A 22,272-nucleotide genomic window follows, 5' to 3' on the forward strand; every position below is an offset into this window, starting at 1 on the left:
TCAACCCAAAGTCACTGCTAAAATACACTACAGTAAAAATTCCCTCATTCTATTTCTGCATCTCATTATTGCTCCTGTTTATTTCTGTTCTCTTCTGAGGAATGTGATGTCTTTTATCTCCATTAAATCTAAACAATGACTCAACCTGCAATGACAACACAAAGCTAGAAAATAATGTCCCAAGCCCATTCTCAATAACATTTGCAAAGAAAAGGTCTCTAGTAGCTGTAAGATAAGAAAGCGGACAAGCTGATTCACCCAGCAGAGGACCAGTCTGTAACTGTTTCCAAGCCAATTTCTATTTAATAACAAGATGCTTTCTAAAAGAGAAGTTCTACCAAATTTAATAAATATAAACTTCAACACAAAGCTAAAAATTGTCTGCTTATGGAAGTTCTTCAATTTCCTTTCTAGCATGCTCTGTTCTTTTACTCCTTTACTATGTAATTTTGTCAGACTGCATGTTTTCTTTTTCATTCTTCAAATAAGAAAGATTGTCATCCTCATCAATCAGAAGATCATTGGATGTGTTGTGTCCTGCCTCATTAGAATATACCCAGTCAGTTATATCCAGTCTAGAACCATTATCTTCACTGTTTTATCAGTTTCCCATGAGCATTTTTAAACATCTCAAATTATCTTATATTTGATAATATGATTAAGAATTTTACCATATGGAGTTAATCCAGCAAAAGGATCCTAAATATAATCTGGGCTTCTTGCCCCATCCACAAATCTTTGGTTTCTTCTCATGGGAAATCAGCTTCAAAGGAGATACTGCAGAGAAGTTCCTTTAGGATGCATAGGAAGGTATTCTACAAAAAGAAAACAGTAAGCTTACTTTTCTCTTAGCTGGAAGGTATTGAAGCTTGCAAAGCGTGAATTAAGTGCTTGTGAAGGCTCAGCCAACCAAACTCGTATTCTCAATGCTTCTCTCTCCTTTGCAGTTACGAATATATCTGAGGGAAACCAGGTCAGCTCCCTCAGTTCCTCTGGCAGGTGAACAACTTGTTCCATTCGTTTTCTGTTGTGTGCTTGGAAATCAAAAGGAATGGTTTTCTGTAAGGAAGCTTGTTGTGTATGCATTAATCATAGCAGTTTGTGGGAGAACCTCCTCTGAGGCCATACATGGAAAGAAAAAGAAAGCATCTATTTCAGGATGTAAGCCCTTAGGGACAAAATGCAAACACAAGTCAAGACAAACATTAGCCTTCCTGGTGAGCGTGGGCTGAGGAAGACCCTTCTGTAAAACACCCCAGCAGTGGGACATGAAGGAAGCTGTGTAGAGCAAAATTTTTCAGAATATTTCAGCACACAAAGATGCAATCAGAGGTCAGTGGGATTATAAAAAACAATGGAACAACTTGGGTGCTTCATATCTGGAACTCTCTATCTGGTGCTTCTTGTGCTTCAGTGCTTGCAAAGTGGGCTAATCACCTGAGCATTAGGTACCCAGAAATGCCCAGAGTTAAGTGCAAAAGAATTGGTCTCATAAACTTTCCTTCAGTGCAGAGCCCAGGTAACTGGGAAAACTGCAGCAGCTGCTGCAAGGCAGCCCTTCCATCAGGTGCCTCTTCTGAGCCCATTGCCACAGACTTTACAAGTTGTGGCATGAGGAGATGGCTTGAGAGGATTTCAAGAAGTACTATCAGTCACTGCAAGGAGTGAGAGAGGGCACAGCATCAGAAAAAATGTGGTTCTAGAGCAGATATCAGTGACTCATAAGTCAAATACTGCTGCTAAATTAAAATCTCAGTATGCCTCTACGCTCAAGAGATCTTGGTTTTCCACTTCACATGCACTGAACGCAGTGTATCTAAGTGATGATGGCCTCGCCTGCCCCTAATTTTTACATTCACTCCTTCATATTGCTATTATGCCATTGCTGTTCACCTTTATTTTAACCTTTGGCTTCCAATCATGGTGTTTTGATAGCACCATGAAACAACCAGAAGACTCTAAGCTCAGAGTGATGAAGTAAATAGTAATAACAATAGGGGCTGGTAAAATGGTGCTTCATGATATGCTCTCTGAGAGCAGGAAGAGATAAATCATCTGCCATCATCAAAACTGACAACTACACACACCACAAAACTCCTGACTACTGAGAGGGATGTCACTGCACTCTGCCCTGTGGAGTCTCCAGCCCATCCCTCCACAATCCTGCAGCCACACAAACCTGGAATTTACTAGGATTTTAAAATAGCTTTAATTCATCACAGCTGCAGCCTGGAACTCAAAGCAAATCAGAAAATGTTCCAGGAATTCATTTTTAAGAGAATCTCATGTCACTCTTCTTCTTTTCCTTTTTTTTTTTTTTTAAGAGATTTGTTTGAAGGTGCCCTTGTAATTGTACATGGTCACATACAACTACTGTTTCAAAATTGCAGTGGTTTTATATTACCATTAATCAATAAAACACATATTAACTAAGAGCTTCATTGTGCTCTCGCATGATTTATTAGGCCTTCCTTCATTAAAGAGTTTGATCAGAAAAGTAATTAAAGAGTGAACTGTGGCAGCAAGACATACTTCGCATCAATTATTAAAAGCATGTATCTTAGAACAAAAACGTGGTAATGAATGCTTGAGCTACCATGGGTTACACTTGATGTCAAATGATCTGAACTGTTAGTAGCAATAATCCTTGGCTTTCCCACAGATGAACAAACTGGATATGAAAGCAGTGAAGACAAGCATGCTAAGTTTGTTTCCAGCACTGCTACTTTAAATAACAGCAAATAAGGAGTGAGTTACGAGATCTGAGGTACTTACACATGTATGTTCTATACATTAGTACAGGTTTTTACAGAAATGTCAGGCCTTTCGTTAGCTTCATTATCAATCAGTGAGAATACTCATAACGTCTGGAATTTGATGTGTTAAACATGGAAAATGTTAGTAATGTCTCTATGGATAAAGAAAATTTAGATTCCCTATGTAGAATTTTAATCAATTTTTAAAGAAGTTTCCTTACTTGTTCTTCAAAATGCATAGTTCCTGTGCCACTGTGGTTCATTTTCCTTTGTTTCATTAAGCCTGCTTTATGCCAGTTGAATCCTTAGTTCCTTAGCAGACAACAGTGCTGCATACCTGGGTGAATCTCACTCCACACATATTCCACTGCAAGATACTGAGAATTACGAGAGCTGCTCTGAAAGTAATGCCTCCTGTTTTATGATGCTGGCCCACAATGTCAGAGGTGGATGCTGCGGATATGGCAATAGAAGCTGAATGTTCCCACCAGTATCTTCTTACATGTTGTTGCCGTGTGCCAGATGGCAGCACAGAAGCAGTCTGATACAATGATATCTGACATGGAAGTACAGATGAATCACAGAATCACAGAATGGCCAAGGTTGGAAGGGACCTCAAGGATCATGAATCTCCAACCCCCCTGCCACATGCAGGGCCACCAACCTCCTCATTTAATGCTAGACCAGGCTACCCAGGGCCCCATCCAATCTGGCCTTGAACGCTTCCAGAGACGGGGCATCCACAACCTCTCTGGGAAGCCTGTTCCAGCACCTCACCTCTCTCATAGTAAAGAACCTGTCCTCTGACATCCAACCTAAATCTTCCCTCCCTCAACTTAAAACCATTTCCCCTTGTTCTGCCATTATCTACCCTTTCAAAGAGTTGATTCCCCTCTTGTTTGTAGGCTCCCTTTAGGTACTGAAAGGCTGCAATGAGGTCACCTTGCAGCCTTCTTTTCTCCAGGCTGAACAAGCCCAGTTCCCTCAGCCTGTCTTCGTAGGGGAGGTGCTCCAGTCCCCTGATCGTCTTCATGGCTCTCCTCTGGACCCTCTCCAACAGCTCCCTGTCCTTCTTGTAGTGGGGTCTCCAGACCTGGACGCAGTATTCCAGATGGGGCCTCACAAGAGCAGAGTGGAGGGGAACAATCACCTCCCTGTCCCTGCTGGCCACCCCTCTTTTGATGGAACCCAGGATACCATTTGCCTTCCAAGCCACAAGGCACACTGCTGGCTCATGTTAAGTTTTTCATCTATCGAGACCCCCAGGTCCTTCTCCACAGGGCTGCTCTCAAGGACCGCTCCTTCCAGTCTGTAGGGATGCCTGGGATTCCTCCAATCCAAATGCAAAGCTCTGCACTTTGCTGTGTTGAACCTCATCAGGTTAACCCGGGCCCACCTTTCTAGCCTCTTGAGGTCCCTCTGAAACAAAGGTGTGTCATTAAATTCCTCCATGAGGAAAAAATGGCATCCAGTGACTTTCATTGATGCTTGCTGAATGTTGATGGAGTCCAAACAGTGGCCGTGAGAACAGTGAGGCATTGAGTGGTACATTTCAGCAGTGGCAACAGTGACAGAGGTTCACCTCCCCTGCTGTAGATTTTTATAAGCAGGCCATGCAGGCTCTTGTTCATCACTGGCAAAAATGCATAGCTCATGGTGGTGACAATATGGAAAAATCATGTTTTGTAGCTGAGAATTTGCTCTATCAAATAGTGTTGCTGGTTGGTCTAGGGTCAAATAAATTGTGTTTGGCTTTGGAAACTATTCTGGGTTTCTGGGTTTAGTTCTAGTCTAATAGGTCTTCCTATAATGCTCACTTTTGTTTGCTAGGCTTTGTTTTCATCCTTTGTGTTCTCATTATCTCACATCAAAATGGTTTTCTTGGAACAAACTTGCTTGAGTCTTGGCAATATTGGTTAGAATGAATGCTGGCACTTCCATTTGAGAAACAAAAGTGTACATTAATCTTCATTCCATCATGGTAAAGAGAATGGGTTCGATACAGGTTCAAGTGTACAGGCACTACTCAGAAACATCTGCTTTTTGCCTTCATTGATTCATGACGAGTGGAGGGAGGAACAATGATCTGAAAAGCAGGAGATCTGATTTTAGTCATGTTTAGCTGTACAAATGCTTAAGGATGATTCAGTGTGAAAAAAATGCTTATCTTGGAGATTATTTTATCAATCCTTTCAAAAAACAACAAAACCCACAACAACAGGAAAGAAAAATGGCAATTTCTTTTTCTTTCTATAGCACACTAGGATGTGGGAACTAAAGGAAAGACATAAGTAATCCATGTCAGGCTTCTCAGCATGGAATTTCACAACAATTGCCCAGTATAGAAGGACGAAGAGCTCTTTGAAGGCTGAAATATCAGTGTTTAGCACATGGGTTAAATCTATAGGATCTTCTTTCTCCTGCCAATAACTGCGCCATAAAAAATCAGACTGTTTTGTTATTTTTAAGTGAGCCCTTGAGACTTTTGTGGGTAACAGAAGGCTGATTGTCTTGGTGAACAAACAATATTTTGTAGCAGAGGGAAAAAAGAGTACAGACATTTGCTCTGCCATCCTGATGCAATCTGAGGACCAGACTGCTACATTAATAACTCTGAAAAGCGGGGAGACTACTGTAGTTTTGAGCTGCCTGCCTTCAGAGACAAAGAATTAGCCTGATAGATATGCATTTACAGTACGATGTCAGCTCCTTCACTTCTTGCTGAAGGAAGGGTATGGGAGATCCTTGAGATCCATAGATCAACAGCTGCACAATTAATTGGGCATCTTGGAGAGATAGCACATGTTTTAGAGAGAGAGCAAGTAGGCACTCCCATAGATGAGATGATTTATAGATTTGGAGTTATCAGTGGCAGTGTAGAGTAGTTTAAAACCTCTCCAGCAAATTCTATGTGGAAAAAATGAACTTATCATGCAGTTATCTGAGAGCTATTGATCAACAGCTTCTGTTCTTTCTTTTTAATACTCTCTCTCCAACTACTCTTAATAATAAATGGCTCTTAAAACTCCTCTTTCCTCTATTTCACCAGCTGAACAGCTTCAGCTGCAGTAATTAGAAAAATGCAATTAGAAATGCAAGCCACATTCCACTTGTGTTTTTCTATCAGCAAGTTGGATACTTTTCTTTGAGACAACAGAAAGAGAAGTAACCTAGTGGTTTTGAGTGCTCAGCCCTTGTATGGTCAGCTTGGGTACTGACAAAGATGAAAAAATCTAGGTCAAAACACCACTGAGTTAAAATAACTTTGTGAGGAAAATGCTCTCATGGAGATAAGCTTCTGGAACAGAAGCTCTTCTGGGGAAACTATCATGGCACAAGCAATCTCCTACAGTCTGATCTGAGTGGGATTTTCTCTCTAGGTGACTACATTTTTCCATATAATGTCATTCTCCTTCCCATCTGTAGCTTGAGATTTTGTTGCCAAATCCTGAAAAGAGCATTACATTTTCAGCATTAGGAATTTCCTTTGAATGGAAAATACTTTCGTTATGAATGTCCATGCCTTGGACTGCAGTAAAGGCAAAACAGACATTGCAGTAATGCCATAGATGCTTGAATCTAATCTAAGGCAGACTCCAGCTTAGCCTCTAAGCTAAGGCACTATATAAACGTGCTGTAGGACATAGCAAGCAGGTCTGTTAGCTGTGTAGCAAGTGCTTGCTATAGCTAAGCTGGCACATGATAAAACAAAGCATTCAGTTTCCAGTGCCCACTTGGGAAAAGCATCTGCAATTAGACTTTCACAAAGCGTTTGAGATAACAGGGGGCAACTTTTTGAAGTATGACGCCAGTGGTGTTCAAACAGCATGAGAGCCTGAAAGCTGAGCCCAAGGTTGGGAGCTGATAACGCAGAACAAGGGGGTTAGTGTCTCAGCAAGTCACGGGGAAGGTGAAACAAGTGAAAGTGCTGTGGGTCAGGTAGAAGTGTGTCTGCCTACTTATCAGAGTTAATTTTTCATAGCAACTTGCTGTTTCAGTCTTTATTGCAGATAAAGGCTTGTGCTGTCCTTAAATTATCTTTTTTTTTGTTGTGAAAGGATGGTCTATTTTGCAGGCAGAAAGCTTTTTTTCTCTATCTTTCTCTTTTTTTTCCTACAGATAATGTCTTTTTATTCAAGTCATGTTTTATAGCAACTCCTAGAATATGCGAAATCAGGGAGCCCTGAGGCTGTATCAAAATCTGGTTAGCCTGAAAAGTACAGATAGTACATCTACCGTGTTACAGGTTGAGGATTCTTTGAGTTAAGCTGATTAAAGTGAATCTTTCTGTCTGAAACTGTGTTTGTATCTTCTATCATATAACTTAGTGGGACATGACTGGGTGGACAGAAAGGTGATAGGTTGATGGTTGGACTGGATGATCTTAGTGGTTTTTCCAGCCTTAATGATTCTATGATTCTATGATAAAAGTTAAGCATGCTGTACTGTAGAATCAAAACACTATAAAAGATCCTGGTATTGTTACTCTGTAGTGTAATGCAAAGAAATCTGCTAGAAAATTCTGCATGAAAGCCTGTTTATATTATAATGAGAATTGGACTGGCTTGTGGTATTGTTTGCAGCCTGTTGAAATTTTAATGTGACACTGGGAGAATATGTGGAATATACATATTTGTAAATTCACAGCTGGAAAATTCTTAATAGTAGTGGGAATAGCACTGAAATGAATCAGTGGATTTCAGAATAATTTTAATTCAAAATCCTTCCTTTATTCAAAATGACACCTTATTTCTTTTTAGTGCATCCAGAGCAGGAGTGGTCTGTTGTGTCGTTCTGGAACGTGTAGGGTATCTGTGCTCTGGTTTCTGCATCAGACACAAAGAAGAACCTTTTTCTTAGTGAGAATCCAATTTAAGAAAGGAAAGTGTGAGCTGATAAGAGTAAGGCTGTTACAAGGAGTAATTATTTAGAGCAGGATCATTGCTCAGCTGACCGCACTGGGTCTGTTTGGGAACAGAGGAGTACTGAGGAACGTACCCTGATCACGAAAGCCCTTGATTTCTTACTGCTCATCATTGCTTTCCCTCAGACAGCAGAGATTTGCGTTATGTGTAGTTGTCAGCTAGAAGTGAACGATAGGTGCAGGCAGACGACTTACTAACTCATCCAGATGGAAGCAAATGTGTCTTTTGTAAGTCAGATGGCAATAGTGTGCTGTAAGCCAATTTTATGAAAAATGGTAAACTCCCACTCATAGAAACATTCCTCTCCTCTGGCACAAGCTGAAGCCCATTATAGAAATGTATTCCTCCAAATGTCCTGTTGGTCAAGAAGCTAATCAGCTCATGGCTGGCCACGTCTGGGTGATGATCTGAGCGATATATGAAACTGTCACTGAGAAAATTAACTCCAAGTATTTTATGGTGGTGCAGAAGGCTGTAGCTAGAGTGTAATTAACAGGGAACAAAGAGGAGACTACTTCTCAAATTTGTGCATTTTAATAAGATAAACATAAGAATGAATGCAAGGTTTTGGAATGTGGTATTTCTCAAAGCAGTCAGGGTCTAAGATTTGAGGAGTCTATGTAGCTTATGAAATAAAGTGGTTGATGAATTATTGTCTCAATCCCAGATTATGATAGAGATTGTGATAGAAAGAGGAAGTTTTTACTAGCAGTATGGCATCTGATTAAAAGAAGAGCTGGATGCATCCCTCTTAACAGATATGTGTTGGTTGCTCTTTTTTGTCCTCTACTTAAAATAACAAATATATGAGATTTTTTTTCCTCAGAAATAACCAAGAGGGAAACAAATATGCAATGAATGTATATAGGTTGCTCTGAAAGTAACATCTATTTATTTCCATGTAAATTACAACAGATACAAAAAGCACAATCACACTGTTTGATAGAGCAAATTCTCAGCTACAAAACATGATTTTTCAACATTGTCACCACCATGAGCTATGCATTTTTGCCAGTGATGAACAAAAGCCTGCATGGCCTCTTCATGGAGGGATTTAATGACACACCATTGCTTCATCTGCACTTTTGTGTCAGACACCATTGTGTCAGACTGCCACCCTGCTGCCATCTGTCACACAGCGACAAAGTGTAATTTTGTTGATATTGGCAGGAAGGTTCAACCTCTAGTGCCATAGCCCCAACATCCACCTCTGACGTTGTGGGCCAACGTCATAAAACAGGAGGCATTACTTTCAGAGCAGCTGTCTTATACCTAATTGTACATAATGCCAACTCACACGTTTCACAATTATTTGGAGGGCAGGGTGTAAACGAAAGGCCTCACTCAAGATGTTCTGGGCTGCAGGAGCAGAAGTGTGGAGAATTTTAGATAAATATCCACTACAGGAAGAAACAGGCCTTAAGAAATGGCCTTTCTCTCCTCTGTTAATTTCTGAGGCTGACTGTACCAAAAAGACACTTGGGTATTTCACAGACCCAGTAGGTCTGACTAGAATACTTTCTCTTCTCTCTGGTCCTTCAGTCATGGACAGGTAGGGTGATCGCATTTCTTTCCAGATATACTGGCTCCATAGGAACAGCAGAGAGTAAGAGGCCATAAGGAAGACAAAGACCTTTTGCCACGAGGCATTTTAAATCTGCGTAAGATGAACACAGGAATACTAAGTTCCTGTGCCTGAAAGCAATTCAGCAGTGTGACAGCCACCTGGAATAACAAGTGAGGGCATTCCTCCTCCTTCTCAGCCTGCCCTACACTTCTGCAGCCCTGCATACAACCATCTCACACCAGCTGTTCCCCAGGGGACTGCGATGCCAAATTCAAAAATGAAAAAAAAAACAACCATCTTTCACATTAACATCATATGTGGTCTATTGTGTAACAGCAGAAAGAACAAGCCTGGTGAAATACAGAACTGATCCCAAGCTTGCTGCTCATAATAATTTATTGTATGCTTCATATTAAATTCCTTCCATTAGATTTGGAAGAATTTGTGCCACATAAAACAGTATTTTGTTTCTAAGTGTAGTTATTGTTTCAGTTATTGTTTCATAGGTGTACAGGAGGATATAGCCTTTTTCCTACTACTGCCTTTAACTCAGTATTACTAAAAAATTTCAATGTAAATATAAAGTGTCAAAGTAATTGGCCACCTTTTTTTGTTTTTTTTTTTCCTGTCCTTTTTTTTTTTCATACCTTAGGGACAAATATTGCATATCTAAAGCTCATCCAAATAATTAACTTCAGTTCCTTTTGCTGGGTATTTGTAATAGGTACATCAAATCTTTTTAAAAATCCCAGACTCGGAGAAAAATTTGCAAAAATTGTAACATCTCTTCACATTCAGTGTTCAGGAAATCTGTATTTCCTGTGAGTGTTTTACTGAAGATATATCCTTCAAAGGAGGTAAGGAATCCTTACAGGTCTGTCTGTTAGGTAGTGTTAAGTGCTGAATATTGTGCTGAAGTAGCAGGAAATTGGGAAAAAATAAATATTTTCCTTGCATTTTTCTTTGTTTATATCTCTACAATTTTTACAGTTCCTCATAAATTAATTCTTTTGGCTTTGCCCATTCACCTTTTTTTTTTTTTTTTAATAAATGCACTATAGTTACTATAACTACAACTACTTTTACAACTCACCAAAGAGCAATGCAAACACAGATTAAGAATAAAAGTTCCCAATGAAGTGTAGCATCAAGAGTTTCTCATGCAAGCTACTGCCAGAAGTAATTCTGAGGCTCTTTTGTCAGCAAATGCTTCACAGCGTGATAAAATGAAATCATTTAAGGCAGGCAGTCACAGACTGTAAAGGATATCACATATAACACAATGACATTTAAAGAGGCTTCAGAAGTTCTGTAAGTGCAACCTGTATCTGAGTCAAAGCATTATGTCTCAAACTTACAGATGTACATTTTAAAATTTTTCTTCAGTGTGACATTAACTCCCTTTGGCATCTTTCGAAATCATAAATCCATAAAAATCAAAAGTTTAAATATTGTCAAGATAAATATAAATGTAGAGATGTGCCTGGAGGGACTCTTAAGGTTCCAATTCCTTTTAGAAACGCCATCATCAAGTTGAGGAGAGGCTGGAATGATTTTTCCTTCTTCTGGTGGAGATAACACAATGCTGAATACTGCCAGAACTGAATTAAGAGCAAGAGAACTGTGAGTGTGAGTGACTTGGAGATCTCCAGAAGCCACCTGAACATGGGCCTGGCATTCTGTACTGAGTGTCCCTGCTGAGGCAAGGCTTATATCTGATGACTGCAGAGGTCCTTTCCCATCTCAGCCATGATGTGATTCTATAGTTCTGTGAATTCTAGAACTAGGAACAATAAATCAACAATCAAATTAATAGATAATTTAAAAAAAAAAAAAAAAAAGATTAAAACCTTAAATCAGAAATACAGAGTGAAGATAAAATCTTCTTTCTTCCTTAGTAATATTATTGATTCAGGAGAATTAAGAAAAGGGGAAGTGGAAGTGGAAAGGGAAGGGGATGAGGGGAAGGGAGGGAAGGGGATGGGAGGAGAGAGGAGAGGAGGGCAAGGAAGGGGATGGGAGGGAAGGGGGATGGAAAGGGGAAGGGAAAGAGAGGAGGAAGGGGAAGGAGAAAGGGAAGGGAGAAGGAAAGGGAGAACAGGAGAGGAGAGGAGAGAGGGGGAGGGAAAAGGAGGGATGGAGGAGAGAAAAGGGGAGGGAGGGGGAAGGGAGGAGAAACGGAAGAGAGGGGAGGGGAGGGGAGGGGAGGGGAGGGGAGGGGAGGGGAGGGGAGGGGAGGGGAGGGGAGGGGAGGGGAGGGGAGGGGAGGGGAGGGGAGGGGAGGGGAGGGGAGGGGAGGGGAGGGGAGGGGAGGGGAGGGGAGGGGAGGGGAGGGGAGGGGAGGGGAGGGGAGGGGAGGGGAGGGGAGGGGAGGGGAGGGGAGGGGAGGGGAGGGGAGGGGAGGGGAGGGGAGGGGAGGGGAGGGGAGGGGAGGGGAGGGGAGGGGAGGGGAGGGGAGGGAAGGGGAGGGAAGGGAAGGGAAGGGAAGGGAAGGGAAGGGAAGGGAAGGGAAGGGAAGGGAAGGGAAGGGAAGGGAAGGGAAGGGAAGGGAAGGGAAGGGAAGGGAAGGGAAGGGAAGGGAAGGGAAGGGAAGGGAAGGGAAGGGAAGGGAAGGGAAGGGAAGGGAAGGGAAGGGAAGGGAAGGGAAGGGAAGGGAAGGGAAGGGAAGGGAAGGGAAGGGAAGGGAAGGGAAGGGCATATTTCTTGTGCTAGGGGCCCCAGGCCTGGATGCAGTACTCCAGACGGGGCCTCACAAGAGCTGAATAGAGGAGGACTACCACCTCTCTTTCCTTGCTGGTCTCCCCTTTTTTAATGCAGCCCAGGATATAGTTGGCCTTCCAGGCCGCAAGCGCACACTGCTGGGTCATGTCCAGCTTCTCATCCACCAGGACCTCCAGAATATTCATAAATATTAATATTCATAAATATAAATATTCCACTGCTTCTTTGTTAATTTGTGGTTACTGCCCCAGCCTGCTTCCTTGCGTTCCAGAGATGGGATAGCTAACAGTGTTATTTGGAGAAGTAGGAGACTCGCTGTCCATACTAACCCTCTAGGTCTGTAGAAAAGCATTCGTTATCGGAAGCAAAAACCTGGCTCAGAAAGGTCAGATCTATAGCTGCCAATTCAGCACCTCATGAAGGCATGTAACTTTTAACCTAACTTATTTTCCTCGATCCCAACACCATCCCAGTAATCAGCCAGTAATTTACCACCTCTATTCTCCTTTCTTTTGGGACCCAGCCTTCAGTCAGAAGGACAGAGGAGAACACTCCTGGTGCTCCCAATCCCTTTAGCGTCTTTCCAAGGGATGCAAAGTCCCTTTCTGATGTTCTGCCATTTCCTCGTGGCAGCCTCCCATGACCCTACTTGAATGACAACAAGAGGATAGTGATGTTCTTGTTTGGTCAGATGCGGTGGAGTCTCCTTAACGTCTCTGACACATGCCTTTTTAAGGCAGCAAAGCTCTCTGGAGAGGTTGTCTGGGCAGCAGATGGGGGCCTGAGTGCCTCCCAGCATGGAGTCCCCAATCAGTAAGACAATGCTAGGCAACAGTGCCCAGCAGCTGCTCCCTGGCAGGGGCTCTCCCTCACCCGCTGAGGTGATTCCCTGCATGGAAATTCTGGTTCAGCATGGAACTGGAACCCCAGAGCCAAGTGCATCACAAAAACATGCTGTGTTTGAGGGCCTGCAGGGTTACCCTGCATGCTGTCTAGTCCCCAGCCCAGGACACGTCATTCTCTGTGAGGTGACACTCTGCGGTGTGATGTCACAGTGGCTACCTCATACACCCTTGTGGCAGCGGTGGGAGCGGTGGCTCAGTCCGCTTGTGGGACCCGCAGGAAGAGGAGCCAGAGAGAGCGTTGTGTCTGTCTGGACATATCCTGCTGCGATGGAGCGGCTGAGAGCCCTTCGAGGTGAGCTCCCTCCACCTCTCTGGACACCGTGACGCTGCCCGAGCACATGTGTGCCTCCAATGTCTATTTAGGATGTGCCAGCAGCACTGTCCTTGCTCTGCTGAGTGCAGCTGCCCACGGTGGTTTCCCCAGTACCCCAGCAAGGGGAAGGCTGTCTCCCCCCTCCCCACAAACCACACTCATCCCCACGCTGTGGGGCTGAAGGAACGTTCCTCCCAGAGCTGGTCGGATGCTCAGCCCTGGCTCCAAGCAACACCAGCGGCAGCTGCTCTGCTCTTTCCTTCCAGGTCTCTTTGCCTGTGTGGGCTGCATGCCCAGGCGAACACGTCGCAGGGAGAGAAGCAGGGTGTCAAGCCCTGTCCCTGCCTGCGCCGTGACTTTGATGCTGCAGCGCCTGCAAGATCACGAGGTGAGATGGGGACATCCAGCCATCAATCCTTGCCCTCCTGGCCCAGTGCCACGTTCCCGTGGGTGCCAGGCCCTGGCAGCACATCCACATAGCGATGGGTGGCAGCGGGCAAAGCAAATGTGAGTGATCCTTGTCCCCAGGGTGACCGAGCGCAGGCGTACTGTGAGCTGGAGAGCGCCCTGAGGGAAGCCGACAGCCGCCCGCCCTGCGGAGTGGTGAACCGGCTGCTGGCAGAGGTGTCCCAGGACCTGACAGCAGCCCAGGTGAGGGGTCACTCCCAAAGGCAAAAGGAGCCGCCTGCCCACGCTGGTGTTCTGCTGGTGGATGGTGGTGGCTTAGGCCTTCCAAGGGCCTCAGGCAGTCTCCTGTGCCGTGTGTCACCAGAGACTCTTTTTCAGGGCGTGACAGCCAATGTGAGGACAGCTGCCAGCAATGTCCTGGTGGCTCTGGCCCAGATGCACTTCACCTTGGTGATGGCTGAGCTCCAGAGCCTCCTGAAGGCCACAGGGGAGATGTCCAAGGAGTTTGTGCTCATCACCCTGAGCAAACTCTTCAGCACATATGGTAGAGTGCCCTCAGCCTCCTGACATCTATAACAACCGGGAAAGGGGCCTCTCCCCTCCGCGCGTGATCTGCGTTGAGCTGGGGGATGCAGGGCTGCAGCCCCTCCTCCCACTCTGCCAAGACTGACTGTGGCCCTCTCCTTCCTCTCTGCAGCTCCACAGTGCATCCCCTTCGTGTGGCTGATGCTGGCCGGCCTGCGCAGTGTGGTGGGCCAGGTGAAGAGTGGCCGGATCCTGCGCATCGCTTGTGCTGGTGAGTGCTGGCCCCAGAGCAGGGGGCCTCGGGACAGCCCTTGCACCTCGCCCTGCTGCAGATTCTCACTGGCTCCCTTTTCTTTCACTCTCTTTTTATTTTATTTTTTTTTTTAATTATTATTATTATGGTTTTTTCAGTTGTGAAACAGTGGCTGGATGGAGTCAAGACTACCTTGTCCTCTGGAACCCAATGCCCCTGGTCTGCCATGGAGAAAGAGAAAATCTATGAGAACATTCACGAGCTGCTCTTCTCTGTGGTGCAGAACTGGCAGGACTGCCAGGAGGAGGAGGTGAGCATTGCTGCACTCCCAGACCAGGATGGCAGGGGGGGCACCCATGTCGGCAGCTCTGTCTGTGCCCAGCAGGCTGAGAGCTGAGGGGTGACGAGAGGGAGTGGGCTGGCTCTGCAAAAGGCCCTGAACTGGTCTGTGCCAGGAAGCAGCTGCATGTCACAGCATTGTGGCAGGAAGAGCTGGGGATGAGGGTATGGGGAAAATCTGCCTGCCCTCCAGAGGGAGCCCATCTTCTGCTGGGCATAGGAGTATGGGGAAAGGGAAGGGAAAGAGAAAGCCCTCTCTGTAGGAAGGGCAGACCTTCAGTCTTTGATGGCGGGCCTCTGTCATTCTCTCCAGGACAAACAGGCCGTCCTTGGGGCTGTGGCTGCCATGTTGGATGTTCTCCTGCAAGAGGAGCTGCATCAAGAGCAAGTCTGGGAGCAGCTCCTCTGGCTCGTTCACCCATGTCAGGAGATCCAAGACACCTGCAGGGTGGCCAAGGTGAGATATTGTGCAGGGCTCAGGGTGGACAAGGGGCCCGTGCAAGTGCCACGAGGGGTCAGGGGGATGCAGGGAGGAGGTGGGGAGCCCTTGGAGAAAGAAGGAACAGGTGTTCAAGGGAGGTCTGAAGCTTCCTGAGCTCTTCAGTCAAAGAATGAACAACCCAGACAGGAGCCAGGAGGGAGCCAAGAGTCACTGGGGCTCATTTCCTGGGGATGGGAGGTTTTACCACCACTACTGTGGGGCGCTGAGTGCCTGAGGAGCTCTGTGTTAAGAACCAGGGGGACCATGTCCAGTTGCATCTGATTTGGGAGAAGAGGGCTGCTGGGTGGGAAATGCCTGCAAACGATGCCCAAACAGAGCTTGGTTGAGAGCAGAGAGACTCTCTTGATGCTGTTGGAAGGTGGGGGACAAACAAGAAAGCCTGTGTGGGAGCTTCTCCCAGTGGACAAACCATTAGGAAGCAGTTTCTCCACTCCCAAGTGGCTAGATGTGGCTTCATCCCTTTCTTCCTCTCCTGGTCTCTTGCAGAGCCTCGCAATCTTCCTGGAGGCCTTAGAGGGCATTGAGTGTGTCATCCCCAAGGACAAGTTTAAGGACATCACCAGTGCCGTGTTCTACCAGGTAAGGGGAGCCTATCCTTGTGCCCACAGCAGTTTCCCTCTTGGCTAAGTCCCCAGAGAACTGCAAAGCTCCAAGCCCCTGAGTAAGGTGGCTCAGCCTTAGCTTCTGCATGCTAAAGGGGTCACAAGAGCCGTGCATGTGCCCCTGGGGATACTGTGGGGTGGGCTGGGTTTTGTCTGCCTGTCCTCTTCCCGTGAGTGCCCAGGGAGATGAGAGTGGGCATCACAGTGTCTTTTCCATCCTCAATGCTGATCTGATTTTCTCAAATGGACCTTGTTCCCACAGCTCTATGATGACACCAAACAGCACAGTGAGGCTGATCATGCAGAGCTGACCCACTGCATCATGCTGCAGGGTAAGGAGAGGAGCTTTGGCAATGCTTGGCGGTGCCCTGGCCAAAACCTCTCTCACAATATTCAGGAATGGGCGTGAGTTGCTTGCTAACAAAGCATGGGATTTCCTCCCTGCAGCCCGGATCTGCCCCGAGGAAACGATCCTGTTTCTGCAGTCACAGCTGGAAGATGACTGGGAGACTGGATGCGTGGCAGCCCTGGATCTGCTTGGTGCTCTGGCTCGCTCTGATGGTCAGTACCACAGCTCAGGACTTCCAGGGATCCCTTCTGCCATCTGGGCTGTGGCTCCACTCATGTTTCTGCACATCTCTTGCAGAGCCCATGATGACGGAGAAGCTGCCCCAGGTTGTTGAGGCTGTGCAGCGTTTGTGCAGCGACTCCAGGATCCGGGTGAGCTGGTTTGGGAACAGAAAGTGCTGTGGGGGTGGTGATGCTGCTGTCAGCATGGACAGGGCTGGGGTGACCAGGGAGGTGCTGGGGCATTGACCACACTGTCGTGATGGTTCCTGTGGGGAGAGCAGGCAGAGTGGAGCAGGCAGGTCCCTGTGCTGTGCATGGAAAGCACACAGCCTGGTGCTAAGGCCTGGCCCTCACCTCAGAAGCCAAAGCTTCTCCTCTGCTCTTGTCTCTGCTTATGCCCAAAGGGCTGCCCCAAAGAGCAGGTGGCTTCCCTTTGCCTTCTGACCAGAAAAATCACACCCACAATTGACCCCTGGCAGGTGAGGAGGGCCATTCTGCATTTCGTTAATGATCTGCTGAATGCTAACACCCGGAGCTGCTCAGCTTGGGATGTGGTGGGGCATATTTTCAGTGAGTTCAGCCGCACTGCAGGAAGAAGGGTAAGGACAGTGGGCAGCATCTTCTTTTGGAAGACCTGTGCTGCTCAGAGGGTGGCACAGAACCTGAGAGGCTCATGAGAACGGAGCATAACCAGCATTTCAACACCACTGTTGTACAGGCAGCCGGAGACCTTTCTACCCGGGAAGCCCAGGAAGAAGGAGCTCTGCAGGAGCTATGCATGGACATCCTGGGGACACTGGATGTCTCTGTGAGAGGGATGTCCAAAGTAAGTCACACTCTGCCCTGCTGCTGCTCCTTGTCTTCGCACCACACGTTCCTCATCCCATTCCAACACCCCAGGTCTCTCTGAAGCACACAAGACTCAGGGAAATTGACAGAGTCCTCTTCATCTCTGAGCGGAGGCAGGAATGCTGACTTGCTCAATTGCCTTGCTCCTTACAGCTCCTGTGGCCGCGGCTGCTACTGTTTGTGGTGCCAGCTCAGTACACTGGCATGCTGATCCCGGTCTCCCGCTGTGTCCAAGCCCTGTCTAAGAGAGAGGACCTGACAGGACGGCGGATAGAAGATCTGGATCCTCATTTTATCAGCTCCGTGTTTCAAGGTAGGAGCAGAAACTCCCCCAGTGAGCTCTGCTGACCTGTGTTATCACCTAGAAGGGACAGCAGAGGTGCGCGTGGCTGGGCAGGGAGTGTCTTGGAGTCTTACTCAGCACTTTTTTCTCCTCGCAGGCCCAATGCTGACTCCTCAAACACTACTGGCGCGCCTGCTGGTGAGTAGATGCTCCAGAGGCCGGTGCCACGAGCCCCTAGGAGGAAGCAGCACAGCCATGGGCAAAGCTGTTGGCTGCTCCTTGCCTGCCAGAGCAGAGCCAAGCTGCTTCCCTCCTGGGGAGAAGCAGCTGCTCTTGCTGCAGAGGTGACCCTGCTTCTCCTTGCTCTCACTCAGGTGGTGGCAGGGAGTCCTGTTGCAGGCAGCGAACTCCAAGCCGCTGCCTTACTACTGATGAAAAACCTCCACAGCAGGTTCCACAGAGCTGTGGGGGCCATGTGGGCTGTTGAGATCCCCCTGCTGCTGCAGTGCCTTGAAGGTAAAGTGCTGGTGGGGAGGGAGAGGCAGAGGCAGGGAAGGGGTGGACTGAAAATGCATCTCTGCAGTGTGGCAGAGGGGAAGCATTGTCTGCAGCCCAGTGCTTGCTCTGCTGCTGTTCCCATTCCAGGGAGACAGCACTGAGACCCGGGGACCTCTCCCCCAGGGATCTGCCCATTCCAGGACACAGATGGGCCCTTTACATCCCCTCAGACAGCAGTCTTGGAGCAGTTAGTTCTGTGTTCCTGCGGGGACAGTGTTTGTGGGGAGGGACAGGTCATTTGGAGGGGCTACGGGTCCCAGCTTGGCAGTGTCAAGTGCCCAGGCCAAGCCAGGTTTGCAGCAGCTCTTCTTCTGTGGCTTGATCCCAAGTTTTTTGCTTCCTATTGCTGTGCAGGGAAAGAGGAGAGCTTCCCGGACACTGCAGAGTTCGAGCACCGTCTGCTAAAGGTACAGCATTGCTGGGAGGCGCGGTGCAGAGAAGTGCTTGCCTGCCCCAAGTAGCCCCACTCCCATATGAGCCACTGTGGGACAGGAACAGCCTCTCCAACGCTGCTGCGGAGCGGCCGCACGCCTTTGTGGCGCTGCCTCTTCCGCTCTGTCCCAAGCCCAGGGGGGTCTTAGGAGAAGAGCGGCAGGCGGCTTTAATGGAGGGAATGCTGGGGGAGCTGGGAGAGGGACTGTTCTTCCAGGCACCTCTTCCCAGAAGGCTGCAGCCACTTGGGAGTGAGGGAAGAGGCAAAGGGCAAGGGAACATTGTCTTCTCCTGTTTTCCAACAGTTCCTGAGGGCGTCACTGGAGACCATAGGGGATGAGGCCTGGACTGAGGCCCTGAGCTGCGAGCTGAGCCAGCGGCTGAGCAGCTCTGCCAGCAGCTCTGGAGAAAAGGTGAGTTCCCCCCGGCTCTACCCAGCGGTGCAGCTGCAGGTGCCCAACTGGGGCCGGGGCTGCATCAGGTGCTCTGCCCACACGAGATGCTGATGCTGCTTCCCCGACCCGTGCCCCCCAGAGGGCCTTTCCCTGCAATCTGCCCAGGGATGGCTAAAGCTCAGCCCTGCAGCTGCTCTCAGCAACTCCCAATGAGCGTGGGTCCTTCCCACCTGGCCCTCTGCCAGCAGGTCAGCTGCTGCCACATCTCAGCTTCTTCCTTCCCTTCCCATGCAGACTTTCCTGTATAAGGCTCTGGGGACAATGCTGGGAGCCTGTAAGAGAGTCCTCCACGTCCAGGAGAAGCTGCTGCTGCACCTGGAGGAAGCAAACATGGAGGAGCCATCTGAGGCCCAGGTGAGCTCTCCTCTCCTTCTCCTGGCCCTGCTCCAGGCCTTTCCATCTCCTCCCTGCTGCCATTTTCCTCAGGTGAGGACCTGTAGATTCAGGCCTGTGCCAACTGCCCCTTGTTCTTTTGTGCAGGGAGTGATCTCTCTTCTCAGCCATGCGGCTGAGAGCAACTTCCAAACAGTCCTGGCCACGCTCACCATGTTTGCGTCCAGGCTGTGCAAAGGCCACAGTGCAAGGATTTCCAGGCGCAAGAAGGTAAAGCGTTACGGGTTTCCATCTTGGCATTCTTCTGTCTTATTTTCACAGCAGCTCCTGCCTTGGGAGCTCAGGTGCATCGCAAGTGTCTCAAGGCATTTCTCCCCACACAGATGGAGCTGGACAGCAGGAGAGCTCATGCCACACGCAGCGCTCTCATGCTCGCCCACGGCAGCTTGGCACTGTGTGCCACGAAGGAACAGCTGCTTGCCCACCTGGAGGGAGACATCGTGGGCAACATCCTGATGCTGTACAGCTGCAGCTGCCGGGTGAGAGCTCAAAGTGTGCCAGGGTGCCTGAGCACCCAGCTGCAGCCCATCCACATGGGGGGATGCTGAGATAGGCCTTCCCTTTCCAAAGGTCCCTTGGGGAATGGTTTGTGCCCAGATGGAGATCCAAGCCCTTTCCTTAGTGTTGCCCCCACATGTCCCCCTTGCAGCCCTTGTCCCTTCCTGCAGTTCAAAGAGTGTTTCTTCTCTCTTGGGCTTCAGGACTTGCAGAACAACCTTGCGCTGGTGCAGAGTATCACCAACTTCAGCTCTGCCTTCCAGGCTGTGGGTGACTCCTCCTGCTTTAACCCCTCCTTGAAGAACAAGCTGCTGGAGATCCTGATGGTGAGTGCCTAGAGACAGGGCTGTCTGCAGAGGAGTTCTGGGCTGTGCCACGAGGCTCGCTTCCCTGGGGGCATCCAGGTCTCCATCAGCTACATGTCTCCACCTGGTGAGGACCTTGGGTGCTGGCAGGCAGCGGCTGGGCAGTGGGCTAGGTGCACCAGCTGTGGAGCTGCTGCATCCTACAGTACTTCCATGGGAATTGTGGGAGTGATGGGGCCAGTGTGTGGCAGTCTCGGGACCAGGTGGAACAGTTCTCGTATGCCTCGTGCCCACCTTGACAGTGTCTCTCTGGGACTTGCAGGACTTGCTGAAGAAGTATTACTCGGGCATCCCTGTCTCCCCGGTGCCCTTCAAGGTGGTTCTGGCCCTGGAGCAGTTGAGGTAAGGTCTGGGGTTGCATGTCAGGATGGTGGTCCCCATTTTGGGTAGCTCCTGAAGGCCTGGAGGGGGCGGGGGGTGAGGAGCCGCATCTACAGGAGAGATGGCTGGGCTGTTGTGCGTGGCGAAGCTGAGGTTCTGGGCAGGCAGAAAGGCCCTGGTGTTCCTGTCCCCTGGCAGGGAAGAGAAGGGAGAGCCGGGGTGTCCTTCCCTTCACAGCAGGAGGTGGTTCACTGCTGCCGGGGAGGAGGCAGGCGCTGCTGGAACTGAAGACAGTGCTCAGCAGCATGAGCTGGGAGTATTGGCTTTGTAGCTGTTGGTTAGGAGAAACTCAGATGTTGTCTGAACCAGTCTGGAGCTCTGTTAAATGGCCTTTCTGCTTTCTCTTCCTTTTTTCCTTCTGTCAGCAAGCTGAAGCCCTCATTCGAAAGCAAGGACATGCGTGAGATGTTGGTCCTGTGCTGCAAAAACATTGTGACACACCCTTCAGCAGAGGTGATGGTGAAGATCAGGAAGTCACAGCAAGCAGCGCAGTACCTGCAGGTAACCTCCCGTAACTTTCCCAGCCACCTCTCATTCAAACCCTACCTCAGCACACACAACCTATGCTCTGGCAGCAGCCGTGATGCTACACCTCAATCCCCTCTTCTGCTTTCAGCTTCAGCAAAGATCACTGAAAGCTCTGGGCCGGCTCATGGCGGTTCTGCTTGAGACAGAGCCCACGCGTGGCTTCTTCCAAAATATAGTCCATGTGAGTATGTGTGGGGCAAGGGAGAAAGCATGGTGCCTGTCAATAGTGGGGGCAGAGATCTGGGGACTGAGAGGACAATCAGAGGGGGAGAAATCTCCTGCTGACATGCCAGATCACTGTGAGCTCAGAAATGGGCAGAGAAATGGGCCCCTCGCAGGCCACAGCCAAGGAAAAGCTCTTGGGTTAGGAGTCAGGAGTGTCTGCAGAGAGCGGGGGCAGCAGTGCCAGTGCTCAGTGAGGTGGGAGGCCTTGAGGGAAAGTGCTGGGAAAGGAGGAACAGGGAGAGGGGTGGCAGGAAGGGAAAGAAAAGACATCCTCAGTGAGACAGATGCTCTACCCCAGGTCCTGCAGAGATCTATGATATCGAAGAACGTGTGGGAGCGCAAGAGGGCCCTGCAGACCTGCTCCCAGCTGCTGGCTGTTTGTGAAGAGCTTCAAGTGAGTAAAGAGCCCCATTGCATGCCCCCTGCTCCCTCCCCAGTGCCCCTGAGCTGGAAGATGAGCTCCACCAAGCTGTGCATGCTGTGTCATGGAATGGGGAAGGCACAGGTGGGAGATGCTAGAGAGACCTGGGGGTCTACAGCTTTCTTCCTGCCTCTCACCCCTGCAGAGAGGAGATGCCTGCGAGCACTTTGGCTCCTTGGTGGGATTGCTGGCGCCTCTGACTTGTGACCCCATGCCCGCATCCCGCCAGCTGGCCGTCACCTGTCTAAGCGCCCTTCTCCGAATCCAAGGTGAGTAGAGCAGGCGTGTGCCAGCCCTCTGCTCTCCTCCGCAGTACTACCAGAGCCCCACAGGCTGGGCCCTGTTTACAGGAGGGAGAGGCACCATGCGCAGCTCTCTTCTTGTCCCCACCCTGTCCTCTGTCTCTCCCCCGTAGAAAACAGTTCCATTTCCAGAAGCATGACTTCCCTTTTCTCCCTGTGCTCTTTCCAGCCAAAGTGAGCAACAGAGTAATCGAGA

General features: G+C 48.6%; 1 protein-coding gene across 3 annotated transcripts in view; it reads left to right on the top strand.

The window, feature by feature from the left end:
- The first annotated feature begins 13,086 nt into the window (after positions 1–13,086).
- Positions 13,087–22,272, top strand: part of LOC116230702 (maestro heat-like repeat-containing protein family member 2B) — a 10,599-nt gene continuing 1,413 nt past the window's right edge. Inside the window, exons 1-28 of one of the 3 annotated variants that reach the window (XM_090125316.1) lie at positions 13,087–13,166; positions 13,454–13,575; positions 13,716–13,838; positions 13,974–14,139; positions 14,293–14,391; positions 14,532–14,683; positions 15,026–15,169; positions 15,701–15,793; positions 16,079–16,148; positions 16,264–16,377; positions 16,463–16,536; positions 16,866–16,985; positions 17,105–17,212; positions 17,389–17,548; positions 17,676–17,716; positions 17,893–18,034; positions 18,431–18,483; positions 18,814–18,921; positions 19,198–19,317; positions 19,444–19,566; positions 19,680–19,835; positions 20,058–20,180; positions 20,482–20,561; positions 20,966–21,101; positions 21,217–21,309; positions 21,652–21,747; positions 21,920–22,043; positions 22,246–22,272. The exon at positions 22,246–22,272 is cut by the window's right edge and continues 83 nt beyond it. In XM_090125316.1, coding sequence (XP_089981442.1) covers positions 13,142–13,166; positions 13,454–13,575; positions 13,716–13,838; positions 13,974–14,139; positions 14,293–14,391; positions 14,532–14,683; positions 15,026–15,169; positions 15,701–15,793; positions 16,079–16,148; positions 16,264–16,377; positions 16,463–16,536; positions 16,866–16,985; positions 17,105–17,212; positions 17,389–17,548; positions 17,676–17,716; positions 17,893–18,034; positions 18,431–18,483; positions 18,814–18,921; positions 19,198–19,317; positions 19,444–19,566; positions 19,680–19,835; positions 20,058–20,180; positions 20,482–20,561; positions 20,966–21,101; positions 21,217–21,309; positions 21,652–21,747; positions 21,920–22,043; positions 22,246–22,272 — 2,992 coding nt within the window. In that variant the 5' untranslated portion in view covers positions 13,087–13,141. Of the gene's footprint in view, positions 13,167–13,308; positions 13,576–13,715; positions 13,839–13,973; positions 14,140–14,292; positions 14,392–14,531; positions 14,684–15,025; positions 15,170–15,700; positions 15,794–16,078; positions 16,149–16,263; positions 16,378–16,462; positions 16,537–16,865; positions 16,986–17,104; positions 17,213–17,388; positions 17,549–17,675; positions 17,717–17,892; positions 18,035–18,430; positions 18,484–18,813; positions 18,922–19,197; positions 19,318–19,443; positions 19,567–19,679; positions 19,836–20,057; positions 20,181–20,481; positions 20,562–20,965; positions 21,102–21,216; positions 21,310–21,651; positions 21,748–21,919; positions 22,044–22,245 lie in introns of those variants that run through there. The other 2 variants (XM_090125310.1, XM_090125321.1) reach the window with 2 other exon arrangements.

The sequence above is a fragment of the Phasianus colchicus genome, chromosome 1 (assembly GCF_987193195.1).
Source record: "Phasianus colchicus chromosome 1, bPhaCol1.hap1.1, whole genome shotgun sequence".
Classification (NCBI taxonomy): Eukaryota; Metazoa; Chordata; class Aves; order Galliformes; family Phasianidae; genus Phasianus; species Phasianus colchicus.